At 42.8% G+C, this 23,952-nt stretch overlaps 1 protein-coding gene and 1 pseudogene across 1 annotated transcript in view; one reads left to right on the top strand and one right to left on the bottom strand.

Moving 5' to 3' along the window:
* Positions 1-1,697: 1,697 nt before the first annotated feature.
* LOC120504309 lies at positions 1,698-9,829 on the bottom strand (annotated as a pseudogene).
* An 837-nt stretch (positions 9,830-10,666) lies between these two features.
* The window catches only part of KAT2B (lysine acetyltransferase 2B), a 41,363-nt gene continuing 28,077 nt past the window's right edge, over positions 10,667-23,952 (top strand). Inside the window, exons 1-4 of the mRNA XM_039713695.1 lie at positions 10,667-10,792; positions 11,181-11,322; positions 11,632-11,978; positions 20,332-20,458. Coding sequence (XP_039569629.1) covers positions 10,667-10,792; positions 11,181-11,322; positions 11,632-11,978; positions 20,332-20,458 — 742 coding nt within the window. The remainder of the gene's footprint in view (positions 10,793-11,180; positions 11,323-11,631; positions 11,979-20,331; positions 20,459-23,952) is intronic.

Genomic DNA, 23,952 nt, shown 5'->3' with positions numbered 1-23,952 from the left:
ATGTGTATTTAGCAGTGGTGCAGAAATGTGGACTTTAATCATAAAAGATTTAAAGTACCTCTGATGAATTTCAAATCTTAACTTGTTATCAGAGCTTAAATTTATGGTATCCTTAATTGCATCCATCATGAAACCCTCTCTGCAAGGAATGGATGAGGCAGGTAACAAGACCCAGAAGCAATTTGGTAAAGATTTTACCCAGCCTCAGTTCTTGCCTTCATCAAGCTCTTTGAAATAAAACGTGTTTCCAATAAGGTCATTGGAATGTCTGAAAACATTGCAGCCTTTCTGTGAATTAATGCTGTATTCCAGTAAAGGTGGGACTGCATTTCCTGAAAGAATAGGCAGCCTAGTGCTGAACTACCTGTTTTGATACCTGTACCAGTAAAGGTCACATAACTGCAGAAAGCTTAATTAAGCTAAAGTAGAGCAAGCATTAAAGAATGAAGGTGATGGGATACACCACAGTTACCTAGATCAGTGTCAGTGCATGATAAAGTCAGTTTACAGTGTTTCTCAGGCTGGCAGATGAGTGCAAGTTGTTGTTAAGGAAAATTATTTTTTAAATATCTGGAATTATTTTTTTCAAATGTAGAACATGATTTTTTTTTTGTCTTGACCCATAATGAAGTCTCTCAAATGGTTGTCCCTTTTTCTACTGATCTTTGACTCTCTTCATTAATTTTGGTCAAATTTCATATGGAGAAATGTGAAGAAGTCTTACAAGTTGTGTGAATGCACACATCACAGGAAAAAAGAGTGCCTCTGATGTCAGTGGCAGTGGCAGCCCACTCCTTACTAATGCCAAGGAGAGTGATAGAGAAGTGGTGTAGTGCTGGGCATGTGCTTCAAGCAGAGGCTGGAAGAGAATGTAACTGCAGACACAAATCCATTTGGAACTCTTCACCCACCAGCTTTTTTTATACCCACTCTGCTTGTGCACTCCTTGGTGGGAAAGCAAATATCTTGCTTGTAATCTCACAGCTGTTTTATGTACAGGAGAGGTCTTAACTAGTAACAAAAATCACCAGGTGGGAAGATACTAGCAGCTAGAGTTGCTAGTCTGCAAGAGCTTTTCTAGTATCCCTTGTAGCAGGGGTAGATGAAGAAGCATTAGCATGTACCATTGTTTCTGATTGTAAAAAATAACTGATTCTGTACTAAAGAAAAGCTAGGTTCTACTGCATAAGGAAACATGTCTGAATAGTTCTTTCATAAGAGTAAAATACAACAGATTCCTATTTCAGAAAGTAATCATTCAGATTATTCCCTCAAACATGTTTTCAGCTTGCTGATAGCAAAATGTGGTGACAGTCCAATGAAACAAATGAATTAAAAGAATATCTTAAGAATAATTCATTGACACAAGGACTTTGACACATCAAAAATCAGAAGCCTGTTCTAAAGTGATGACACTTTAAACTTTTTAGTTAAAAAAAAAAATATTTTTACAGAGGTGTGTTATGGAATGTTTCCTAACTCTGTCTTTTACATTAGTAAATTGAATTAAATGCTTTAATTCAAATATTGTGCTCAGGCTACTTATCTAATAAGCTGAATATTATTGTCAGATAGCAGTATCAGTTGTGAGGGAATTTATCATGTCTGCTTCACATTGTCAAGCTAAAGGAATTGCTGCTTTTTATCTCCAGATACCAACTGCCAACAAATCTCTAGATTAATTTAGGCTTGCCTGCTTTTTTTTTTTTTTTTTTAACTTAGTTAGATGAAGGGAAAAAAAAAATCCTGGTGTGGAATATACTTACCTATAATAGCAACGTGCAGTAGCCTAGCAACACCTTTGGCTGTCCTGGCTAATGGGCTGTGTGTGTTGTTTTCAGGATGTTTTCTTTCCTCTTTCCCCAGTGCCATCCATCTCTTCACTAGGAATTCTTTTTCACGCTGAACAGCCACTCCAGTGAAAACCTTTGGAAACCTCATTCCTTCCCAGCTGTAAAAATCTGCATTCTCCAAAAGGACTTAGCATACACTTTCATAATAGACTGGTCTTGTTGGTCTCCTCATTGCCTGGTTCTTCTCTTTTTCCCTGTAATCTGCCTTGATTAGTCTGGCAAAAAATTCTAGAATTTGCTCTTTGTAGTTTTTATTTTTGTGGGAGGAATCTATGTGAGAAAGCTGTTCAAGAAATAAAAGTGGAAGCTTTGCTACAATTGTATCTGTAGCTGTCACACCGTGACAGCCATCAAGAATCTCCAGAAAGCATGTATCTGACCTACTTTCATGGTTGTCCAGCGCAATAAACCTGTCTTCCATGACTCTCTGCCATGTGGAATTTTTATCTTAGCAGATCAGTAATGCTTTTATTAAAGAATTATTTACTTTCTTAGAAGTACCAGGATTGTTGACATTGGCAAGATCATAAAATGGTGTGGGAGTGGGATTATCTACAAGAAATTCAAGTGAGTAATGAATCTTCTGCCTATGTGTCTCAGAGAATTTAGCAGTGTGGAATTTAGGTACTGCAAGGACCTGACTCTAGTCAGCACCAGCTTCTCTGCCTGTCCTCCAGCCAGAGCTTGTATCTTCCCTCTTGTCCCCATGTACCTCCAATTTTTCCACTCCAGCTCCTTGCTCCAGTTTCCCCCATCAGCTCTGTCTCTCTCACCTCCCTCTGCACCCCCAGTGCTGTTCCCAGGCACCTGGTGCTGCAAAGCCAAGAGTCAGAGCTGTAGAGCCTCCAAGCAAGCTGCTTCCTGACAGAGCCCTGGGGCGCAGAGGGACCTGTTCCAATGCAGTACCTGCACACTAGCATGTCTCTGCCTGGCATGGGCAAACTGATGCTGCTTTCTTTAATTTTGAAACTTGCTCTGATTCGGGCAAATTGACAAGAATGACAAAAGAAACACTGCTGATGCCATTTCAGCCAAGTTGCCAAGTGGTATTTCAAAACCTGACTGTCTTGGAGCTTCTCTAGGAAAAAAAAAAAAAGAGTTTTGGCTTAATACATTCAAAACAACATATTTTTCAAATCCTATTCTGAGAAATAGCTAAGCCATTTTACCTAGAATTTTTTCCCAAGTGATTCTGCTTCAGGCTTGAAAAATTTCAGTATGAACTGCTGCTTGCATAACATCTCCTCCCTCTAAACCAGCATGTGACATACATGCACAGACACCATAACACAAAATCCTAACACCATGTGAGCAGCTAAGCTTGCCAGCTTCATGTATCTACTAAGTATGAAAACATAGTGTTTATATTCAAGTTGATTATGGTTTGGTTTTTTTTAGTATCTAGCATTTATGGATGAGAAAAATCAGACAAAAATGCATGTGCTGCTGTATTCTCTGTTGTGAGATTTCTGTTTCAGTTAATCTTTGTCAACTGCTGATAATTCATCACCAGGGTAAAGTAAGGTAGTTTAGCTGCAGTAATACCCCATAGCCACATTACAAGAGCAGCCTTTGGGAATTTCATCCTACTTCAGCCTCATTCCTTTACTGGGGCTCTCTTTGCATTCCATACAGCCACACCTGGATAAACTATTTTGCACCTGTTTTCTCTTCCAGGGTTTCAGCTAGGAAGTACTTTTTTTTTTTTTTTTTTGGTCTCACTACTTCTCTCCATCACCTGTGTATTATAAGGATTTCTGCAGTCTGTGTTTCAATGTATGCCTCTTTTCTGTCATGGCAGTTAGATAAAATTTCATTAAATTCGAAGCCCTAACCTCCTCCAGCTCAAATTAATCCTAATACATCTTAATGAATCAAGTGCCTCTGATCATCTGAGGTAGATCAATTACAACATATCTTCTGTAAAGGGTGATATTAAGCAGAGCCACATAAAGACCCCTTATGACAGTTTAGTATAGCTTATCCTTTCAGAGGTGGCTTGCAGCTGGCTACAACTCTCAATCTGCTGTTGGACCAGTTTATAGGAAAGTCTGTCTCTCTACAAGAGGTGAACATCAGACTCCTCTGAAAATGCTGCACCACTTCAGCAGGGAAAGGTAAGGAGGTACATGGATAAAGCTGCTTGTGCAGATCTCTTTTCCTTTATTCTGCATAATTTGAATTTGAGACTGAGAGATGTCACAAGACTTCAATGTTTTCATTACAATGATGCATTGGACTAGAAAAATTGGGACTAGTGTATACAAAACGTCTGGTAAGCTATTTTTTGTCAGTCTTTTAAATATTAACCCATTTTACATTTAGTGTATATAAAATCCCTTTGGATTAGAGGCAGGAAATTGAAACTTTCAGCAAAATGTTGGTTTGATCTCAGCAAACTGAATTCTCTTATCACTCACGTACATTTTACATGGGTTTGTGTCTCCATAAGTGGCTGTAACTGCTAACAAATCACATTTTCAAAGCACCAAGACAGTCCAAGTTAATTATAATGTGTAAATAACCAGGATAATATACATAATAATTCATGTAGCAAGATAGGCTGTAACTCTTTAGTTGAAATAGTTTTGCTTATAATTATTAAAAGGGCAGCCCTGAAGTTAATTTTTTATGCTATGCATAAATTGCTTATGTTAATAGCTAAAAACCTTGTAAAAATAAAAATTAAAAAAAAGAAACATTTGCTTTGCTGATCTCTTATGAAGTAAAAAGATTAGTCTGTGTGTCTTTCTCTCCTTGCATTTCCCTCATCAGGAACAAATACAGACTGGGAGGTTTTTTGCTGTCAGGTTAAAGGATAACAGTGAGATACTGACAGCACAACACACCAAGCTAAAGCACTGCCAGCCTCACAGTGAAAGATAAAATTCAGCTTTCTAGCTCACTGCAGTTTCCCTGTGCCTATTTAGGGAGCCAAAACCCAACACAGTTTAATGTTCTGAGATGAAAATAGAAGCAGATAAAAAGAAATTAGATGTAGAAGAATAGGGAGTGAACCACAGTTTGAGATTATATGTGTTTTCAAGGGCAAAAAAATTGTATTTACTGTGTGTGTCATAACAAAGAGCCTCCTGGTCAGAGCTTAGTCTGCCATACACTGGCCTGTCTAAAAGAGGCAGAATGAGGCAGAGCATGAGGCTCATGGCAGATGATACCATTGTCTCAGTAAATCTCATATTTCTGGAAAACCTTTCTAGCTATGACACTTGGAGCTGCTTGCTGTTAATAAGATAAGGCAAGATTATTTTCTGTTTCTGCAGTTTGGCACTACAATCATCATTTTTTAATTACCAAAGATGGAAGATGTTCCTGAGCTTTGAGGATGGAGGATCTGAGTTGAATCGCAACAGACAAGTCCCATATGCATTTATCTCCCTTTGACACATGTTGTTGCTATCTCCACCCAGAGAGTGCTTCTTCCTCACTTCCCTTTGACACAGTCAGAACTTAGCTTGCACAATCTCCAGGCCTGAACTCCTTCCTCTGTTAGGTTTGGGGGTTTTATTAATTGCTACATACTTGTGGTCTGAGAAAATGGTGACTGTTATTCATGCTGAAACCAGTGCTGGAAAGATGCTTACCTGCCTGCGTGTGACAGGAAGAGGCAGAGAAGGATTGTGGGATATAAATGGAGGTCATGGTCTCCCTGAGTTTCTCATCAAAATATTATCAACTAGTACGTATAAACAAATTCTTGCTGAATGAGCACCAGCTTCCTTGCCTGTCTTTTCCTACTTCCCTGATTTACTTATTTACCAATTGCTGATGTCTCAGGTAGTGCTTCCCTCTCAGTCCTCTCCTTCCCATGTGCCTGTGACACCAGGACATTGCTTCATTGCCACCACACCTTCAGCAGAGTTCCAGCAGCAGCACCTCCCCTGGAAAACTGTGAATGCATCACACCCACATACAGCAACCATGACAGAGACTCTCAGCATGGCCAGGACTGTCTGTCCCTGAGCTGCAGGGTGCCTGATGCCCCCAGCATCTGTCAAGGAGACACCCTGGGTGGCAGTGAGGCATTGGCACTTGTCTGGTGCAGTGTGACTGTGCTGTGTAGCTCATGTCCCACAGCACAGTCAGAGCCAGCCTCTGCTGGGTGGGTGCTGCCTTAGCAGGTCCCAGGTTCACGTGGTCATCTTTGGCCAAAGCAGAAAAGAGCAAATATCTTATGAGAAAACCCTTACAAAGCCTTCCTTAAACTCATGAAAAAAGTCTGAAAAAGTCTTCACCTGAAAAAACAAGCTTGTTTGCTAACCCAGGAGCTGTGCCCTATACCCCCCATAATTTTTTATCAGAGCTGGTCCTCTCAATCTCCAAAACCATCCACAGAGGGAATGGTGCAGAAGGAGCAGGACATCTTCTCCCAAGTGAGTCAACTTGGGAGTAGGCATGTATAGCCTACTTACTGCATCCCCAGAAGCAGTGATGCAGCTTCAAGAAAGTCTAGTTATGATAGGTGTGGGAAGAGATAAAGACTTGGTGAGTCACGGGAGAATGCCAGGGGCAGAGCCTGCATTCAGGACTTGGAATCCTGTACTCCCACCTGTAAACCTGATAATAGGTAAGAAAGAAGGAAGTGATTGATAATTAAAATAATTATGGAATAAATTAAGATAATTAATCTCCTTATTTATGTCCTAAAGTGTTGTCCAAAACTGGAATCCCGGGATTCCAGGCCCTCTGGTTTTGTGCCACCCTATAAAATAAGAGTCCCCATCATTAGGTCTTCTTGGGCCAGAGTTCTAATTTGTGACACTGTCCCCTTGTGCAGAGGTGCAGCTCCTCAGTTGGGAGGAAGCATCAAAATGGGAAATGGGAGTAGTGAAACAACGACAAACCAGCTCTTTCTAAACTCCAGATAATTTTGCAGCTCTTCCTCATAGATGGGTTAGTCTCAGTGAGGCAGAAGTAGCAATTTGCTATCCCCCAAGGGCCTGTGTGGGGCAGAGAGGCTGTGAAACATTGAGTGGGACAGTGAGCCTGCCAGCCTTGGCACAGGTGAGGGATGTGAGGGGCTTCGGGACCCACAAAGAAAGCTGTGGCAGAAGGTAGAAGATGGGTGGTGATAACATAACTGTGCCTTCTGCACTCCCAGTGAAATCCTGCCTCCCTCCTCCACAAATCCCCATCTGGGGTTGGTGCTGTACTCCTGGGGTTCCTCTGCATTTTTCAGCTGTACACAGCACTATTACAGTTGGTCCAAATGGAAGTTTTTAGCCTGTTTAGTTTCTGCTGCTTGGCCGAGGGCTTAGCAGTGGTGCCTGCCATTGTGTCTGTAGCTCCTGGAAAATCTAGGATTTCCAGGTGGCCCCCCACACAGATATGTGGAATGCCCATGGCTGGGTTTGCACAATCAGATGTGCTTAGGCGACCGTAACTTCATCTTACAGAAATAATATTTACGTCAGTGTTGTGTCAAGGGTGCTGGCTGGCACCTGCACTTGTGTGCAGGATGGAGAAAGGAGGCTCTTTCTCTCCCAACCCTGCCAGCAGTGCCTGTGCCAGTCTCCCAGGGATATTTCAGGCTTCCAGCACCAAATGACATGCCCTGCATGGCACAAGCAGTCAAAATGCACCAAGTGGTGACCTAGAGGTTTGCAGGAATCTCTGCCCTGAGTTCAGGAATAGAAAGAACAGAAAAATACATTAAAGAAAGGAATAAACAAAAGAATTGTGAGGAGTCAAAGAGAAGGTAAGGCAAAAATAGATAGTACATCCCATGTTTACTAGAATAAATCCAGAGCTCTCACTACCACAAAATAATACAGTGTAAGCCTATGCAGTGACTGCTGATGGCTAAATAACTTCAACAAACATCTTCTGGACTTCACGGACACAGCTAAAACTGTGCAAAGGCCGGAGTGACTTCAGCCTTTGGTTTTCTCATTTGATTTGGATTAAATCAAAAGTCTGATTACAGTCAAGAAAAGCATCCTCTGGGTAAAAAGCATATAAAAACTGCTAAATGGTCCACCACTAACAAGAAATTTATGTGCCTGGAGCAGCCATGGGTGTTGCAAATGACATTTTCTCCATTTATTTTTCTGCATTTTTTCCTTTAGAAACTGGGTAATTGGTGTGTGAGGTATCCTACCAGAGCAAAAACCTGATGGGAAGGTCTGTGTTGTTAGAGTCACATGTAAGCGCCACGGGAAGCTGATGAGATGCTAGAGATGGCCCAGTGGGCAAAACTTTTGTACTGTTAATACTTCCAGTGATTCATAAAATATTGATAGCACTCCCGAATGCCTGGTGGCCAGGAGGGAGGCCAGGGTGTTGCAAATGACATTTTCTCCATTTATTTTTCTGCATTTTTCCTTCAGAAACTGGGTAATTGGGGTGTGAGGTTTCCTACTAGAGCAAAAACCTGATGTTGTTAGAGTCACATGTAAGCGCCATGGGAAGCTGATGAGATGCTAGAGACGGCCTAGTGGGCAAGACTTTTGTACTGTTAATACTTCCAGTGACTCATAAAGTATTGATAGCACTCCTGAATTCCTGGTGGCCAGGAGGGAGGCCGCTTCACCCACAAGGAATGCACTAATGAAAGGATGCAACAGGGTTTCATACTCAGACAAATTTCCTGGAAGAGCAAGAGCTACGCTTTTTCTGTTGGCATTGAATGGCAAGAACAAAAACAGGTGGGAGTGCTGGAAGAAATCTCACTTGAACAAAAGCAGGCTGGGTTGGGCGTGCTGGATCTGACTGGGTTGTGAGACAGGGATCAGGGTTAGGGGTAGACTCCCAGAGCTCAGCTGCAGGCTGGGTGGTCCCTGTCAGAGCAGTAGCATTCAGCATTAGGATGCTATTGACTGAGTCATTCTTTAATTTATGAGAGCAAGATAGGCCCCAAAAGCCCTAAATGACAACTTGGTAATAACCTGGAGTCCGGCACACCCTAAACTGTATTTTGATTTCCTCTTTTGTGACTCAAGAATGCAGCTGCCTCCTTGGAATAATAGTAACACACAGGCTCTTGCATTTAAGCTTGTCAGGTGTTCAGGGTGAATTCATGCAGGAGCAACAAATGTGAAATGCATGTCTGATCTGCTGGGAGCATGGGCTCTGAGCAGGCACCTCCTCGGGGCTATCAGCAGCCTGTGTGAGACCTGAAACCCACATGAGCTGGCACCTGTGTCTCACCTAGCTCCTGCCTTCCCTAATTTGATGCAGATGAGTAGCATTCCTGAAGTCACCTGGCTACTCACCTGAGCTTGTGAGCTGAGCAGCACAGGCAGGATCATCTGCTCCCACCTGTGCTTCCTCAACTTGGGTTTCAGAGGCAGCTCGACTTGTGCAAACCCACTGACATGCCCCAAAGGACAGAAACTGAAAAACGTGGTAAGGGTTTTTCAGACAATGCTGTGAGTTTTAATCTAATTTAATATATTCATGTTTAATGATGAAAACCAAGCAACAGAGGGGTTACATGGTGCTCAGATTTATGCATGCATTATAATTAGAAAATTAGTATGTACTGTACTTGTGAATTCAGCCAACAGAAGAAAACAGCTTGGATATATGCAACAATGACATGTATCCACATGTATGTCAAAGCATAGGGGGTTTATTTTTGTTTTTCTTTTTACTCCTTAGTCTTGCTAAAATTTTAAATGGAATATTTTTCTTTTTGCTAGAGCAGTTAAAGACAAAGTAAAGCTTTTTTCCTTTTTGTTTTTAACAACATATTCACACAAAGTTAGAATTTGAGCAATAATCAGGCTTAACGTTAAAAAAAAGGAGAAAGACTTACCTATTCACAGTTAGAGTGGTTTCTTTCTAAGCAGCTTCTAGCAGGCAGCAGTGCTGCAAGTGTAGTGAAATTAGTGTTTATAAATGTTACTATAGTAACTGTATCTGTAGCCACAAGCTGGTAGACTTACGTTTTTGGTTATCTGGCGAGCATCAAGGTATAATGGAAAAAAAGAGACATGGTACTGTAAGGCAGCCATGCTCTTGAGGATTCAAGAAGGAACTGCAGGAAAATTATATGCTTCCTGACAACTTTCGTCTTTGATTTTACTTTATTGGAAGCAACAAGTTTTCGGGCTTTTAAGGTTCCTAAAGAATAAGGTTGTTCACCTAGCTGTGATCCTGTGAGCATTCACCTGTGCAGCTTCAGACACAAGGGCTCACTGAGTGGCCTTGATGCACATCGGTGGAGTTATGCATCTGTGTGAAAGCAGTAAATGTATTTTCAGTATCAAAACTAATTCATTACATGTAAGTGGGCAAACTTAATGCTGGGTTAAATATCATTATCTACCTGGTTAAAGGAGAACCTGGTGATTTGGGAAAAAAGACCCCAAAAAACAAAAAAGGAAAAACATACAGGGGCATATAAAGGTACATCAACTCCCAGGAAAACTAGAGGTCTGTGTTCAGGCAGGGATATTGACTGGTCCATGGCAGCCAGCACGCTGTTCCAGATGTGCTCTTTGCTTGTAACATTTGCTCTGCCGAGGAGGAGTCGTGGGAAAGCTGAAAGCGAAACTAAGCAAGAACAGTTTCATTTTCAAGTCCGAAAGCAGAAACCTAACCGGCATAAAGAAAATGCAAGCAAAGAGCTTCTTAGGGGCTGCTTAACATACGGAGGCTCTTTGCTATTTTAAAACGTGATTCGGACACTTACAACAAAAAATTAAAAACAAAAGACGAAGATAATTCTCTCCTAAATGCCAAAGAAACTGGATTTTCGTATCGCGTTTAATTTCCTATTAATCTTGAGGCTGCTACCGCCAAGGGCAGCGGCTCCTCCACCTTAACCAGTCCGTCTTAAAGCGCCGGGGATGGCAGCAGCCATCTTACGGGTCGCTGTCACAGCTGCTGCCAAGCCCGAAGCCAGCCCGGCCTCCGCCGCGGATTCCCCGGGCTGCCCCGGCTCCGGCGAGCCCGCGGCGGAGGCCGGGGAGCAGGTCTGACCCCCATCAACACCCTGTCGATTTTACACCTCAGCAAAATACAGCTATAAATAAGTAAATAGAGAAAAACAACAGATACCCTTGTTTCATTAAATACCTCATTTTATTCCATTCTAGTTTCCTGTCATTTCGTGAATATGCCAGCTCGCTGTATAATATCATGCTTGAAAATATCCCCAGGAGCTGCGAAGGGAAGAAGGACGCCACAGGGTTTTGTCACACACCCTTCCCCCCAAATATTACTTCGCAGAAACCTAGAGTTATTTTTGCTTTTCCCATGCAAGGTGCCAAGGCCCTGTGCCTGCAAGAGCCCTCTCTCTTCGCTGGGACTTCCCTCCAAACTCATACTGCTTCTTTGATAGTTTAACTTCACACATCAAAGAACCGTAAATCCCACGCAAACGCCCAGCCTCAATCCCAACCCTTTAAACCGTGGTGCCGTAGTACGGAATTGCCATTTGTGGTTTCTCACGGCTCAACCACGGTTTTAATACGTGCAACGGGGCAGAACCGCCTCACCCCCGGTGCGCTTGCTGCTGTGCATGGAGTGCGCTCTCTGGAGCAGAGCCATTTCCTTAAATTAAGTTTCAATTAAAGGGTAATCCCTTTAAGGTATAAACTGACCTGCTCTCAACACTTTCTTGTTTGTTTCTGGACACAACAAACAACCAAGCCCCAGAACCATGAAGCGTGAAACTAAGCAGAGAGTTTTTGATTAGCCGGTATTTCAAACTGACCCGTACTTTCACATTCAGTTAGAAATCATCTGGGGAAGAGACTGAACCCTTCACAGCTGGCCGCAGAGTACACAGCGCGGGAAGGCAATGGTTAAGCCAAACAAAGTAGCGGCGCTCCGAGGGGCCACAGCGGCTGCGGCAGCACCGCGGGCTCACCGCGGCTCGGGACCGTTCGACACCGCCAGCGATGCCGCCTCTTTTTTAGGGCAACTTTCCGCGCAGCCTCCCGGGATGGCTCCATAGCGGCTCCGCACGCAGCGGGTGCCGCGGGGGCGCCGCCCGCCCGCGCAGCCCCGGGGGTGGCCGCCGGGGGCCCGGTCCGCAGCGCCGCCGAGAACCCCGGGGGGGCCGGTTCGGCGCGCACCGCGGGCAAGAAGGCGCAGCTGCGCGCCGCGCCGCGGGCCAAGAAGCTGGAAAAGCTGGGCGTCTACTCCGCCTGCAAGGTACCGGCCGGGCGGCCGCGGAGCCCCCCCGCCCACGGAGGGTGGGGATTGACGGGAGGGGAGGGAGGAAGGCAGGGAGGGAGGCGGTGGGGAAGGGCCGTGCCCTGCCGGGCGCGGGGGCGGCCCGGCGCTGCCCGAGGAAGTGGTGGCTACGGAGGTGCCGGTGGATCCTGCTCCCCCCGGAGCTTTCCGGCTGGTGGCCGCAGAAATTAAACCCGCGCGCACCGAATACGGGACCGCACGGGCAGCGCCGCCTCCCTCCCGCCGGGAGCTGCCCGTCCCGGCGCCGCCGCTCCGTCAGTCTGTCCGTCCCTCCGCGGGAGGCGGCGGCGGCCGGGGCGGCTCCCGGAGCCGGCGGTGCGCCTGGGTTAGCGGCGCTGCTGCAGCGTAAACATCCCGGGCGGGAGCGGGGCACCCTCTGCTCCGCCCGGAGGTCGCGGCCCCGGCCCCGCTGGGCGCTGCTCCAGCCCGGCCCTGGCCGCGGTCTCGCAGCGCGGAGCTGTTGACACCGCTGAAGCCGCTGCTCCGAGCTGGAGCTGTCACTGTCGCCAGCAGCACTGGCCGAGGGGCGAAGGGGCGCGGCCTCCGCGCTTGGGAAAGTTGTGTTCCCGGCGGTCACGTAGCGCCGGGCCGGTGTCCGGTGTGTGGTGTCCGAGCGGACGACGGGATCCCCTGTCCACCTGTACCCTGCCCAGACGGGCTCTCTGCTCCGTGTCTGCCCTGCGATCGCATTCAGGAGTGCTACTCCTGGTTTCCCATCACAAGCGCTTTCTGTCCACCTGCGTTTTCTTCTTGGTGGGAGAAGCAGGACTCGCCTGTTTATTACAGAGCGATGAGCTCGGTCAGAGCTGTCACTCCCGCCTTTAGAGCTCTGACCGCGGGCATTGTCGCCTGTGCTCAGAGCACGGGCCGCTGGCTGCGCTGCTGCTGTCAAGCCAATTTCTGGATGCACAGCGGGGCTGACATATTTAGATTGGCAGTGCTGATGTCAGATCCTCTAGTAATGCTTTCAGCTTTGAGAGTAGCCGTTTGTGAAAAAAGTGCGTCTTATTTTCTCTCTTCTCCCACTTCGGCAGATGTTAAGTGAAAGGCCAAGCTAACAAACGAGACGAAGCATCATTGCACCATGGCTCTGTAGTCCTGGCTGGTGATGCAAGGAGATTTAACTGTATGCTGAGGGCATGGCGCAATGCTGCCAAGGGAGGGCAAATTACAGAAGCCACACATTGCAATATCTTAGCTGTTTCCACATGTGCACGCACACTTCAGCTTTGGTGCATGCATGGGACAGCATGAGATTACACCAGTGCCAATAAGGTTAAAGAGTAGCTGCTGTAGTTGAACTTTGCAGCACTGTGGCCAGAGTGATATGGTTTGAAGCTTTCCCAGTGATAATTCCCCTTTACATCCCCATAATGGTACCAATGTTACTCCATTTTAATGTTACCAAGACTTACTAATAAATGAAGCTGGTTGTGAAGTGGGTAAATTTTTCGTAGGCTGTTAGAGAAGTGTGTGTGTATGTGTTTGGATTGCTCTTTTCTTCCCTGGTTGGTGCTCTCTCTCTTTTTTTTTTTTTCCTCTGATGCACCTCCAGATGATGTTTTTGTGAAAGCCATCTCCTGTAGTGCTCTTCCCCGCAGAGGTTGCTGGTTGGTGCTCTCTCTCTTTTTTTTTTTTTCCTCTGATGCACCTCCAGATGATGTTTTTGGGGGTGAAAGCCATCTCCTGTAGTGCTCTGCCCCGCAGAGGTTGGTGTGCTATAGAGAAGCCTTGTCTCCTCTGAAACCCTTTGCTTCTTTGGGGTCTCACCAGCCTCTGTCCTGCAGGTGCTTTGTGGCAAGTTGGGTGAACACCATTTAGGAGGGGAGGAGGGCACACTGTACCTGCTGTCAGCCCCTCTTTCCCCCTTGCAGGACTCTGGTGATGGGGTACGGAGCAGGAACAGCTCCTGTCGGTGCTCTGCTGAGTGTCCTTGCTGGCCATCACCTGTGACAAGTCTTGGATTTGTGTCCCATTGGTACTGCAGTGATGAATGGAGCAGGACCATGGTCAGGGGGTCTTCCTCCTGCCAGGATGCAGGCACAGTTCCAGCACTAAATGCTGCACTGTGCTCAGATTAAAATTGCTATTCAACTTCTCTACAGTGGCAGGCAGCTTGCTTTCAGATCTCGTAACAGAAACAAGTAAGCAGACTGGAAGCTCCTTGCAAGCTTCTCCTGTGGGGTAAGGTAGGAAGGATGGTGCAGGGTGGAAGAAAGTTGTTTTTTTTTTTCTGAGCGCCTGGCAGGTGCTCCAGAAGGACACTTCTTGGCTTGTAACTTTAGTGATTTGCTGGAAACTGTAGCCTGGAGAAGCTGGTTTGCCAATTGTAGCAGTGCAGTATGTAACTTTAAACTTTTTCCTACTTTGGGTTGCAACTTCTCTTTCATTGATTTTGCATTTGTGAGTGCAAAAGAGTGAGAGGAGGCAAACGCTCACACCATCTCTGAAGGGGACATCTGTTCCCATTCAAGTAGTGACTGTACGTGGATCTTATGTAAATCTACATGGAGCTGTACAAGTTGGAGTGCTAAAATATGTAACGGCATCCTTAACGCCAATCACCTTCTCCCACATGAGTTTCATTGCAAAATTCAGCATGCAGAATTTATTAGGAGCTCAGCCTCAGAGATGTTTGGAGTAACAGCCAGGGAGCACCTGTCTGTTAGGGATCAGGTCAGAACACAAGAAGGTGAAAAGGTCAGTCACTGGTGACAGCAGAAATGCTGAGCAGAGAAGAGTAAAAGGCACAGATCTGGGGCAGGGTGCTTGGTCCCCAAGAAGGACCTCCTGGTCCTTCTTTATGATCCATCCCTTTTCATCAAGGGAAACATGGACAAAGACTGCTGGTAAATACATATTTGGTGTATCCTGAGCAGAATGAGCCTGAGGTTTAGGGAGCTGAGGCTAGACAAATGTGGAGTTAGGGTTTTTTTCCTGATAAAAGAACTGGACAGGAGAGTTGTAGCTCTTGAGCTGCTCCACTTAACTTGTTCCTCTGTGAGAAAAGTCTGTGTGGAAGGCATAGAACAGACTCTTAGTAAAAAACCTTCTTGAAAGCCCAAGTCTGAAGGAGGAGGGTGGCATTCTGAACAAGATCTATAAGAGGAGTTGGTACAGTTTTCATGACTCTTGGAGGTACACAGTAGTGCTGTGTGCTGTGAGGGGTTTTGTATTTGGCACTTGCTGTGCCTGTGTGTATATGAATGGCTGCATACATCGTTTTGGTTTTGTCCACTGTGAGATTGAGCATTAGGCATGTGAGCTTGCAGCATTTTATATAAAAGCAGCACTGTGTGACTTACACATATGAATATATTTAATGAAGATGTAGGAGGAAGCCTCCTCTGCATTTTTTTGCCCTATTGGTTTACAATATGTGAAAATACAACTCTCTCTCCCGTCTCACTGGGAGCTTTTTTTGTAAATAAGGTGAAATACGTACTATTTTAGTACACTAAGTTTTCTGTAAACTTGTTTATTTTTCACTATACATATCTTACAGTAATGCCTGGGTGTTTACAGGTATAATTAGAACCCAGTAGCCTAAAGCACATGCACGAAGAATAATACCTCCTTTAAGAATAGCTTTTTGCTTTAGATAAGCAAAGTAGACAGAGTGAGAAGGGTTGTGATGAGATGGCTTGGCCAAGGCCCTGCAGCAGGTGAGCAACAGGCAGATGTGGAAGTGGAATCCCAGCCCCAGGCACCAGACCACCTGCTGATCCTTTCTTGAAGCACTTCCCACTTCTCATTCTAGAGTGACCTCTAGTTTTCCCACACACTAAAAAAAAAGTCAATTTGGCCATGTTACTGCTGGGCTCTATATAGTGGGAGTACAGCTCCTTGAAGCTCAACTTGAAGTGTATTGTTTTCTGCAGAAGTGTATAGGAGACAAAGAAGTCATCTAAAGCTTTCTTATCACTTTCATTGTGGAGTGAATCTGTTTTATAATGTCTTACAGGCCAAATTATAGCATCTTCCTTTAATTAGGAAATCTACCATTAACTTTACAAGGTAGGAACTGCGTGCTTATTATTAATAAAAGCTTTATATGGTAGCCTACTTCTCTTCTGTAAGTGAAACTGGAAAGTACAGGGAATAAAATAATTGGATCAATCAATAAATGCTCTTTAAGCTGCCCATTAAACTGCTTATTTTGTATTGTTAAAGTTAAATGGGTCAGCTAATTTCCTGATACATATGAGTGGCTCTTTGAGTAGTGTCCAGCTGTCTGGTTCTTGGGTACTGGGCATATGAGTAGGGAAAACATATGATTTAAATTCATCAATGTATTTATTATAATTGATGTCTTTGATAAAGTTATCATTTTGAGCTTGCTGCCAGCAGGAGGAAGCTTATAGGGTATTTTACACAGCTTTTGTGTTGGGAGGAAGATGATGTTTTCTAGAGTAATTATACTTGCTGGAAATAGAGATCTGTAATGTTCTGTGTATAATCTGTTGAGCCTGTTTTGCATCTCAATTATCAAATAGGGTAACCTGTATGATTTTTAGCTGGAAAGAAGAATCCTGCACAACAACTATTTGAAACTCACATTTAGAACTGTTGGGGTCTTTTACCTTATAATTAAGTTAGCTTGCAGTTTGCACATTCACTATCTAAAAGGGGGAGGGATATTTTAGTCAATAAGTTATTGTAACATTCTTAATTTATTTTTATTTGCAGAGCTGAAACTCACCTAAAAAGGGCTAAGATATGTGCAATATTGTAACTTTCAGGTGTTCCCTTTTTAAGTACAATACTGACAGTTAAATTGTGTTAAATGTGTTAAAATATGCTGTATTTTTTCACGGTCCATATTTGACCTATCAGTGAATACCTACTCAGAATTCTAAAGGAAGCGATCACTTTAGTTTTCCTAGAGTTATAGTTTTCACTGCCCAGAGCTACCGGACAGTTTGATTTATCCCATTGTAACACTCCACCAAATGTGGAAGGAGTTAAAAAGAAAATTAAAATTGTGTCATGCAGTGCAAAATGTACATAATTTCTGCAATGGATTTTTTTTTTTTGCTTATTTTATGGTTGGCTTTTTTTTTGTTTGTTTGTTTTGCAGGAAGGGGGAAAGACAACAACATGTAGTTGCTGTGTTTTATTTTGTTGCAGTCCTCCAATTTTATTAAATTTTATTAAAACTACCAATGAAGGTGTGGTGTTCATGATCCTTGGGCCTGCAAAGATGGTGGTCATTATTTTTCAGGCCTCATTAGGGTAGAAGTCCCCATCGCTCCACAGTGGATTTATCAAAGCTCTGCAGATGTCCCAGAAAACAAGGCTTCAAGGACTAGATGTGCTAGTTCAAATACTTTTCCTTCCTTCCCTCAAAACTGTTTTGATCTTACATTAAGTTTTTGCAGAGGTGAAGTCATACTTTATTTTCTAATGAAAAGCAGATGAGTGACATTAAAAAAAAAGGAAGAAAGGAAAAAGCTGAAGATAGTCAAAGAAAGGATTGAATGAGCAAAATGCTGTGGAACATTTAAAACAACTCAGCAATTTAAGCCACTGAGGAATGCACATTGCATATTCACTGCAAAATAGTTGCACTGTCAACATCTACAATAAAAGCTAAGTTTTAAAGAGGACATTTTTAGGTTCTGTTTTGCCTTGGTTAACAGAATATATATGCTAATTCTGGTGTTTTATTGAGATTAACCAAAAAAAGCCACCCTAGTGGTTGGTTGGTTAAGGTCTCTAGAATAATTCGAACAATACCAATTAACAGCTGTTGCAAAAAGATCTGGTGAGGAAATACCAACAAGAGCAGAAAAAAAAATTGTCATTGAGCATGCTGGTTTTGTTCTTCTGTGGGTGGGTTGATATTTATTTTTGTCAGTTTAACTGAGCTGGTATCATGATTCGTACATCTGTTTGCATCTTTGCTGTTAATTATGGTGTGACACTAAATTTTGCATAGTTACTCACTGTTTATAGCTTTTTGGCTTGATAGTAAACATTGTTTGGTGAGCTTCTGTGGCATACTGCTTCCACTCAGAGAAAAAAAACCTCAAAAATCTTCTTGTGCCTATTTTTAGGAGGGAATTATGGATATGCTTCATTGGGGCATGATTTAAGGCAATAAATAATAGGCATGGTGATATGTCAGTAATTTACAGTGTTGAACATTTGTCCAGACAGCTGCATGGGAAGGGTCAAATCTTACTTCCCTAAAATAATATTCAGTCCTTTTTTGTTTGACAACTCCTTCACAATTGTCTCTTGCATTTTCTTTGTCAATAATCTCATTTTCAGACTTTTTCTTTTTTTTTGTTGACTGTTTCTGTAGCCTCATATTAAATGCAAAAAAATTGGCAACATTGCCTTTCTCACAAAACAAACGTGTATAGTTTATTTGACATTGGTTTTGCATTGGGAAGCTAATTGAAAATAAGGGGTTTTGTGTCATCTCCCAGATGTCCAGAGTCCTTGCACTGGGGCAACCTGTGCCTTGCAGGTATCCCTCAATCTCTGATCCCTCAAGCCCATTTAGCTTGGAGGTCCTGTAGGGCTGGATGGAAAACACAACTGGCTCAATGCCTGTGAAACTGTAAGAGACGGCTTCTGCCATAAAATTACACTTCAGTTCTCTGCCAATCACATTACTCACAGAAAACACGATAGGAAAAGAGCATAAACTTCACCATAAATCTTTTCAGATTGTGTTTTATGAGACTTAGAAAAAAATTTGTTTTCATCTTCCCCTCATTTCATCCTGAAGCCTCTCTGATTTCACTTTATAAATGCATGGGTTGGCAGGCGGTCTGCGCCCACTCAGTGAGTTTGGAGAGCCAGGAGGTTCAGGCCATGCAGGTTGTCCCTTTTTCAAGTGAAATATGCAGAGATGGTTTTGCTGGGCACTTGCAGGAAGATTTCTGAGTCATCCAGGTGCCTACAGAAAATGCTGCTCGCAGCCCTTGGGCCAGGCAGAGGCCGTGGCACCCAGGGCCAGGAGCCCAGCTCTGAGGCTCTGGTTTAAGCCTCAGAGATGGTAAAAACATCATGTGGTGCTCAGCAAACTGCAGGCAGCAGTTTTCTTGGTTCTCAGGTTACTGAATATTGAAATGAGTTTAAAAGAACAATTTACCAGCCATTTACAAAGCTGTCAGTGTTAGGAGCTGTCAAGCTGTGATCCTTTCTGCTTCTCCTGTGTTCTTCTTCCTTAGGTAGGATGGGATTTGGAAACTTAAAAGGAAAATGAAATAGGTTCCTGAAATAGATCACAGCAAATGCATGCAGAATCAGTTTTGAAAAATGATACATTAGTGCTGCATATATTACCATCACAATTTTTCCTACTAGATTGTTTCAGCCATAGGTATTATGCAGCAATTGGCATACTTTCCTCACTGAGGTCTCGGCAATGCAATTCCATGAGTATCTTTTTACAACCCGGTGCACAGATATCTCTGAAGAGTAGAAAAGCAGACTTTCTTTCCAATTAGATCTTCAAATAGGAGTACAAATGGTGTTAGAATAACCAAGATCTTTTGGACATGCAGAAGAAAATCCCCTCCTGTGAAGCTGCTCTTTGGATAACTGGAATTGATACTTTGATCTTCTGAATGATTTGAGATATGATTACCAAAGTCACAACCTCTCCCTTCGTGGTCTTCCCTCTTAGCTACATTCTCCTGGTGGTTGTTTCACACTCAGTGAGCATAAGTAAACTTCCTAAGGAAAGCAGCAGGTTTCAGTGGAAGTGTCACTGTCTTTGGCATCTGTTGCTTTTATGGCCAAGCGATCCTTGCCTTAAACAGCCTTCTCCAATAGTGCATTTATTGCTTGATTATTTCAGCATTAGTTAACCCTGCCTGGGTCATCACGGGCTTGCTTTCAGCTCTGTGATTCCTTGGTGCCAGTGTAGCAGTGACAAATGTGTTGCCTGTTGGATAACCTGTTTGTGTTTAAATAATTAAATCTGTCTCAGTGGCAGGATTTGTAAATGTTGATTTACTAGTAAATATTTGAATACTGTTTTCAGTAGAGTGACAGCCATCCGTAAAGGAGCTAGGCAGGGTGGGTTATGTATTCAGCTTACCCAACTGTGCTAATCTCTCTATTTGGGATACTGTTCTGTTTCTGACAATTTCCAAAAGATAAGGGTTAGTAATGTGGTAGATAAAAATGCAAACAAAACAATGGCAAAACTCCCCAACTTCCCTCCTCTCACCCCCCACCATAAAACAAAGCAACCTGTAATTCTTTTTTATTGCTTTTGAAATAACGCAGTTGCAGCAAATTCCCATGTTCTGTGGCGTTGATCAATATCCCTTTGCTTTGATTTCAGGCTGAGGAATCCTGTAAATGCAATGGCTGGAAGAACCCGAACCCGCCTCCCACGCCGCCGCGGGCTGAGCTGCAGCAGGCGGCGGTCAGCCTGGCCGAGCCCTGCCGCAGCTGCAGCCACGCGCTGGGTGAGCCTCTTCCTCTTCCTCTTCCTCTTCCTCTTCCTCTTCCTCTTCCTCTTCCTCTTCCTCTTCCTCTTCCTCTTCCTCTTCCTCTTCCTCTTCCTCCTCCTCCTCTTCCTCCTCTTCCTCCTCTTCCTCCTCTTCCTCCTCTTCTTCTTCCTCCTCCTCCTCCTCCTCCTCCCCCCACGCTCCGGGCACACTCGCCCCAACATTTCACGTCAAGGCCTAGAAAGAGGAGTTTTGATTTGGTGTAAATGTCAGTAGCTTGGTTTTAAATATGTTTAATATTTAAAAGATATGTTTAATGTGGAAATAATCCTCAAATTAGTTTTAGAGAAATCCAGCTAAGGTGCAACTTCCAACAACACAGATACCCAAAGTTGTTGAAGTGCAAAAGCACCATTAAGCTATAATGTAACAATTTTAAGACTTTGTGTTACATATGCCTTAACCTTACCTAGCTTTAAGCCTTACATAGCTTTAAACCTTACATAGCTTTATCTGCCAGCTGCCTTCATTACAAGGTGAATGACTCTCTCCTGTAGGCTGTATTATGTTTCCTTACTTTAAAACAAAGCATAAAATATTCTTGAACACTGCTGAAGCAGGTACTCTGACCTGCAAAAAGAACTGGTTTTTTGCAGAAAATAAAACTACGGTTGTACATCTTAGCATGGTCTGAGTTATTGTGCAGACAGCTTGCGTGTCTTGGAAGCAACAGCTCAAAATCCATTGTTAAATACTGTTGTGGTTTTTGGTTTTGTTTTCAGACTTAGAATAAATAACAATTTGTTACCCACGTAGCCTGAAAAAACAGTGCTGAATCACTGTATTATTATTTTAAGAATTTATACTTGTCCAAAATAAAAGCTGATGGCTGTTTCTGCATATATCAGAATCACAGAACAGTTTGAGATGGAAGGGACCTTTTAAAGATCATCTAGTCCAGCCCACTTACAGTCAGCAGGAATACTTTCTGTTAGATCTCATTGCTCTGAGCCCCAACCAACTCTAACTTGGATGTTTCCAGGGGTGGGGCATCCATCACCTCTCTGGGCAGATTGTTCCAGTATTCCACTACCCTCATAGTAAAAACCCCTTTTTTTGATATATAATCTAAACTAATCTAAAGCAGCCACCCCTTCTGCTGTCACTAAATGTCCTTGAAAAAGTCCCCCTTTGACTTTCTTGGGGGCCACTTTTGGGTCCTGGAAGGCTGCTTTAAGAGCTCCCTGGAGCCTTCTCTAGTCTGAAAAACCCCACACTCTCAGCCTGACTTCATAGGAGAGGTGCTCCAGCCCTCAGATCACCTTCATTGCTCTCTTCTCGACTTGCTCCATCATAGATTCACATCCTTCTTAGTAAATACTGAATAAAAATTCAGCTAAAATAAAATTCAGAACTAATTTAAAAGAAGCACTTACTATTTAATTTTTTTGCTGCCAAAAACTTAGGACAATGAAATTTAAAAAAAAATAAAGAAATGGGAAACTTAAAACCTTCACAATAGATAATTTATTATTTTACTTTAGAAAAGGATATTGTACTTTGAATGTATTGTATTTTTTTTTAATGGGATTTATTTCTATTTCTGCCCTCCTCTTTTTATGCTCTCATTACATGTCATTTATTTCTAGGCTTTTCAGCAGGATTTTTTCCTGGTATTCCAAATCTCTGGGTTTGCTTGCAGGAGAAGATTAACAAATGCATAGTATCACAGAAAATTCAGTCACTTTAGCCAAGTTAGTTTCAACTTTTCATCACACAGCTTCTCTGTGCTGCTTCTGTTTGTGCAATTAGAGTGGCTTGTGTTACTCTTCCTTTTCAATCCTGCCTTTGAAGAAAGGGCTTTTTCTTTATTTCTTTCTTTTTTTTTAAACTTGCAAGATGTTCCTGTCACTTCTCTGTTCTTCAGCAGAATTTGTGGATGCTTTGTATTTTGTAGAAAAACTCAGCCCTTCTAAAAGCTAGGCTTGGTTTTAGTCTATTACAAAATATTAAATCATTCTTTAGCTAGGGAACCAGCAAAAGTATTTTATGAAGAAACTGTATTTTTTTTACTGCTTTTTTTTTAGAAAAGACTTTTTCTGACTGCACCTTATGAGGAAGATGTTTCATTTAAAATAACTCAAACGAGTTGCTGTGTGCTTCCTCATACTACTGGAAAAATATGTCTTTCAGCTGTGTTTTCCAAGATAATTTTATTATTCATCTCTTCTAAATTAGTGTGTTTCTGCTGAACACCTTTAAAACCAGATTTACCACAAGGTGTGTGGGCTTCACATTAGCTGTGTTGCTTTTTCCTCTTAGAAAGCCATTGAAGTAGCAATATAGGAATGTGCTGCTTAAAGCTGTACATGATGTAAAAATGTAGGATTTCTTTTCTTATTTTTCTTCTCTCTTTTTTTTTCTTTTCTGAATTTATTTATTTCATCCAGAGGTAATCCTACATACTATCTTGCTTGAGGAGTCTCTTTCTGGGAGTGTTGTTTTATCTTCAAGCCAGTGCAGCTTTTGGTGCATGAATCTATTTGATTGTGTGTATTATTGTCTACTTATCTACAACATATATATTCCTCCTTTTGGTGCTCAGCCCCACAGTTTGGATCAGTGTGGTTGTTTTAATGAGTATTTCTTTTATTTGGGTGATATATTTTCTAACATAAATCCAGTGTGGCTGGATTAGATGCTGGAACAATTCACTGTCCACCAGCCACAAGACCAGGTGTTGCATGGTCAGAGACTTCTATTTGATTGTTTCTGCTGTGTTGCAGGGTGCATTTTTAAATTGGTGAACACTGTCAGTCTTGAATCACTTTTAAAACTAGTTAAAACTGTATACACACTCAGTCTCTTTTTTCCCCCTCACTGTCTTTGGTTCCTGCTGTGTACCTTCACATAGCATATTTGGGTATTTCTTGGGTTTAGTGTTTTGAGATAGGCTGGAAACATTCCTTGTTAATCTGTTTTTTCACTGTTCCTAATTTGTGCACTCCCATGCTTGCTTGCTGATGTTGCAGATGTTCCTGTCACTGAGCCTTGTTCTTTCTGCTTGCTTTTTTGTGCATGCCCTAGCAATCTATACATGAGATATTTAATATTTTTCAGGCTAACAGCAACTGAGGAAAGGTGTACCAGTTGGGCAGTGCATTGATTGGAACTGTGTAACTCTAGTCAAGAGTGATGCAGTATTTGATGTCAATGTACCAAATCTTTAATTTTAATAAAACACTTATGAACAGCCATAGAGTTTGGCAATGGGCTGTGAATATCTGAATAAAGATAGTTTGTTGGCCTGGTATATGAACATTGGCATCCCTTTGACAAATACATGCTGGTAATATACTTAACTTTTAGATTCACAGTATAGGTAATAATTCTCTAGTTTAATAAAATGTTTAAACACCACTAAGTAGTCAAGGTTCAGTATTGTTATGGAAACTGCATAGAAATGGCTTCTTATGCTGATGTTTTATTCATATGTTGAAGGCAAGGTTTCT

The sequence above is a fragment of the Passer montanus genome, unplaced genomic scaffold (genome assembly GCF_014805655.1).
Source record: "Passer montanus isolate IOZ18808 unplaced genomic scaffold, ASM1480565v1 scaffold10, whole genome shotgun sequence".
NCBI lineage: Eukaryota > Metazoa > Chordata > Aves > Passeriformes > Passeridae > Passer > Passer montanus.
This window is presented reverse-complemented; position numbering and strand designations above follow the sequence as displayed.